At 29.5% G+C, this 2,858-nt stretch overlaps 1 protein-coding gene across 1 annotated transcript in view; it reads left to right on the plus strand.

Annotated features, from left to right (window-relative positions):
• The first annotated feature begins 1,379 nt into the window (after positions 1–1,379).
• LOC105457309 overlaps positions 1,380–2,858 on the plus strand; it is an 8,025-nt gene continuing 6,546 nt past the window's right edge. The window contains exons 1-4 of the mRNA XM_011701915.1: positions 1,380–1,568; positions 1,660–1,827; positions 1,944–2,125; positions 2,226–2,452. Coding sequence (XP_011700217.1) covers positions 1,394–1,568; positions 1,660–1,827; positions 1,944–2,125; positions 2,226–2,452 — 752 coding nt within the window. The 5' untranslated portion in view covers positions 1,380–1,393. The remainder of the gene's footprint in view (positions 1,569–1,659; positions 1,828–1,943; positions 2,126–2,225; positions 2,453–2,858) is intronic.

Raw genomic sequence — 2,858 nt, forward strand, 5'->3', positions numbered from 1 at the left:
TTATATATGATTATATATGAGCAATTGTTCTCATTTCTTTAAACTTTATTTTTTGTAAAAGAAACCAATGTAAAAATTATTCTTTTAATTATTTTTCATGTTTCCTTCTTATTATTATCAATTTTGTTAAAGAATAATTTTACAAAAGAAAGAAACATATATGGACATATTTTGCATACAATTATATATAATTATATATGAAACTTTTTTTCCCGGGATGGCAACTCCATCGCTCCGTTTAAGTTGGAATCACTCGAATGGAATGTAATTGACCTCAAAATATATTATAGATTTTCGTGAGTTTGAACAAAATTTGAAGGGTGCTAAAATCGGCCCTTCTCTTTTAAGTCAAGGATTTTTCCCCAGTTTTTCTTAACCATTTTTTAATTCCCTGATTTTTCCGGTTTTTATAATTTTCTAGATTTGCAGCAACTTATTAAGAGTACTGAGAAAATATGTAATTTTAAGAAACAAAATAATGTATTCTTTTATAGGACACAGAACCGTAAAAATACAAAATTTTTAAAACCATCCGAAAGCATGTAAAAAATATATTTTATATTTCAAAATGCTTTTTCTATTTTTTGCCTACGATAAATTTTGCTGATTTTTAGTGAGTTGAAAATTGAGCAGTTTTGAGCGTTTAAAATTAAAACAATCCTTATATTTTTTGTTAAGGGGGAAGACCACTCTAGAGCGTCGAAAAATAACCTAATTTCATGATTTTTTTCAGGGAAAACAACGAAAAAAATGAAAATTATGTTTAGAGGTCTTTATTGCCTATACATTAAAGTGTTTATATAAATTTTTTTATGGCGATCGAAAACAAAATGGCAGCTGTGCAGGTGGTTGACTGAACGCCCGCCATAAATGTAGGGCTCCGCGGCCGGAAAAGTTTCTCCTCCAATTTTGACTCTGGAACAAAAATTCAAAATTTTTTAAATTTTACATACCAAAAGCTCGAGAAAGACGTAGGAATTTTTTTTAATATCACTTTTTGCAAAAATAGTGGACATTTGAAAAAAAAAATCGTTTTTTTCGCCTAAAAAATATGCACTAATTGTTTATAACAAATGAAATATGCAACATAAAAAAAAATTCCTACGTCTTTCTCGAGCTTTTGATATGTAAAATTAAAAAAATTTTGAATTTTTGTTCCAGAGTCAAAATTGGAGGAGAAACTTTTCCGGCCGCGGAACCCTACATTTATGGCGGGCGTTCAGTCAATCACCTTCACAGCCGCCATTTTGTTTTTGATTTTTATAAAAAAATTTATAAATGATGTATCTTATTTTTAAGACCCTAATTAGGCACCTTTTAAGCGAAAAAAAAAATCGAATTTTTGAAAATTCTAGAGTGGTCTTCTCCCTTAAGTAATATATATATAAACAAAATGTTTTATCTTTTCCTTTTAGAAAGACATACCACTGTAGCTAGCGTGACTCATATTGAAGATATTGACTTTATTGTACCAAGAAATGAAATGATTCACGATAGATCAATGCCGTACCTTTCTTCAATTGAGCCAAGTATAAAATTAGACAACGTATGGCTAGCAACGATTGCAGGTGAAAAATCTTAAATGCAAATGTCATTTATTGTTTTAGATCTTGTTTGATCTTAAAATTAAAATTTTTAGAATGGGATAATGCTTTTCAGGTGAATTAGCGGAAATGGTAGTATATCAGGGACCTATATTAGATGTTGATATGGAACTTGGAGCTGCTGGATTTTGGAATAACACTATGCGTCCCAGTGTTTATTACTTAAAAAATAAAAACGGTTACTTTGATGCCACCCGTGCTGAGATAGTCAGTGATATCGATGGTAAATATCTCTGTGCATACAAAAATATATCGTTTCCTTTTATTAAAAAAAATATATATATGTACGGTATATTACAAGTGCGATTTACTTCCTTTCCAATTTGATTGGATTTACAGGCCTTATTATAGCAAATAAGATGCACACCTGGGTGAACGATTTTTACAGTCTTCGTTTGAGTCAAATTCTTGATATGTATTACTCTGACGAAGGTATAACTTTCTTTAATGAAAACATCAAAGTATGTGATAGAAAGAAGGCTTTTTCATACGCTGTGTCAAAAACACTTTTGGACGAACAGGTGTTTCTCTTTTCGTATTTGTATATTTTAATCTTATATAAATGCCGCGCTAATAGATCAAAATATAAACTACATTATTATTACATTTTACTTATAACAGACGTACGCTGCATCTCATCTTTTGGCCTATCATAACGATGTTGTATTTAAAACTGCGGAAGCTCTTAAACGATTGGTTGATCACGTGGTTACCAAATTTTCAGTTTACGCAAACGATTACCTTTTGACAGAACTACTTTGTCGAAACGGAAAGCATTATCCACAAGTAGAAGCATTGATCGTATTCGATGGTAGTTGGACTAAAGAATACACAATGGATTTTGTCGCGTAAGTCGAAATGAGTGGCTTCATATTGCGAACTTTTTGAATAATAAAGACAATAGCTCTTTTCAATTAAAAATGAAAACTAAAACAAGAACAAATAATTATTTCCCATAATTTTTGAAGTTTTGAATGCGATCTTATTTACTAAATTGCACACTATATATACCATGATATACGTATTTTAAATTAGAAATTTATGAAGTTACAAAAAAGGATTATTTTACAATTAGTATACTTTTATACATTATTAATATAATATTGTTGAAGAAGTTTAATTTATCTCAATTAAAATTAAGACAGATTCTTAAGTTTGAATAATAAAAAAATATTTAGTAGCTAATCTTAATAGTGATACAAAGTGTTTGGTACCTAATTATTGTATCTTGTGTGTGTGTGTGTGTGTGTGTGT

The sequence above is a fragment of the Wasmannia auropunctata genome, unplaced genomic scaffold, assembly GCF_000956235.1.
Source record: "Wasmannia auropunctata unplaced genomic scaffold, wasmannia.A_1.0 LD335291.1, whole genome shotgun sequence".
NCBI classification, from domain to species: domain Eukaryota; kingdom Metazoa; phylum Arthropoda; class Insecta; order Hymenoptera; family Formicidae; genus Wasmannia; species Wasmannia auropunctata.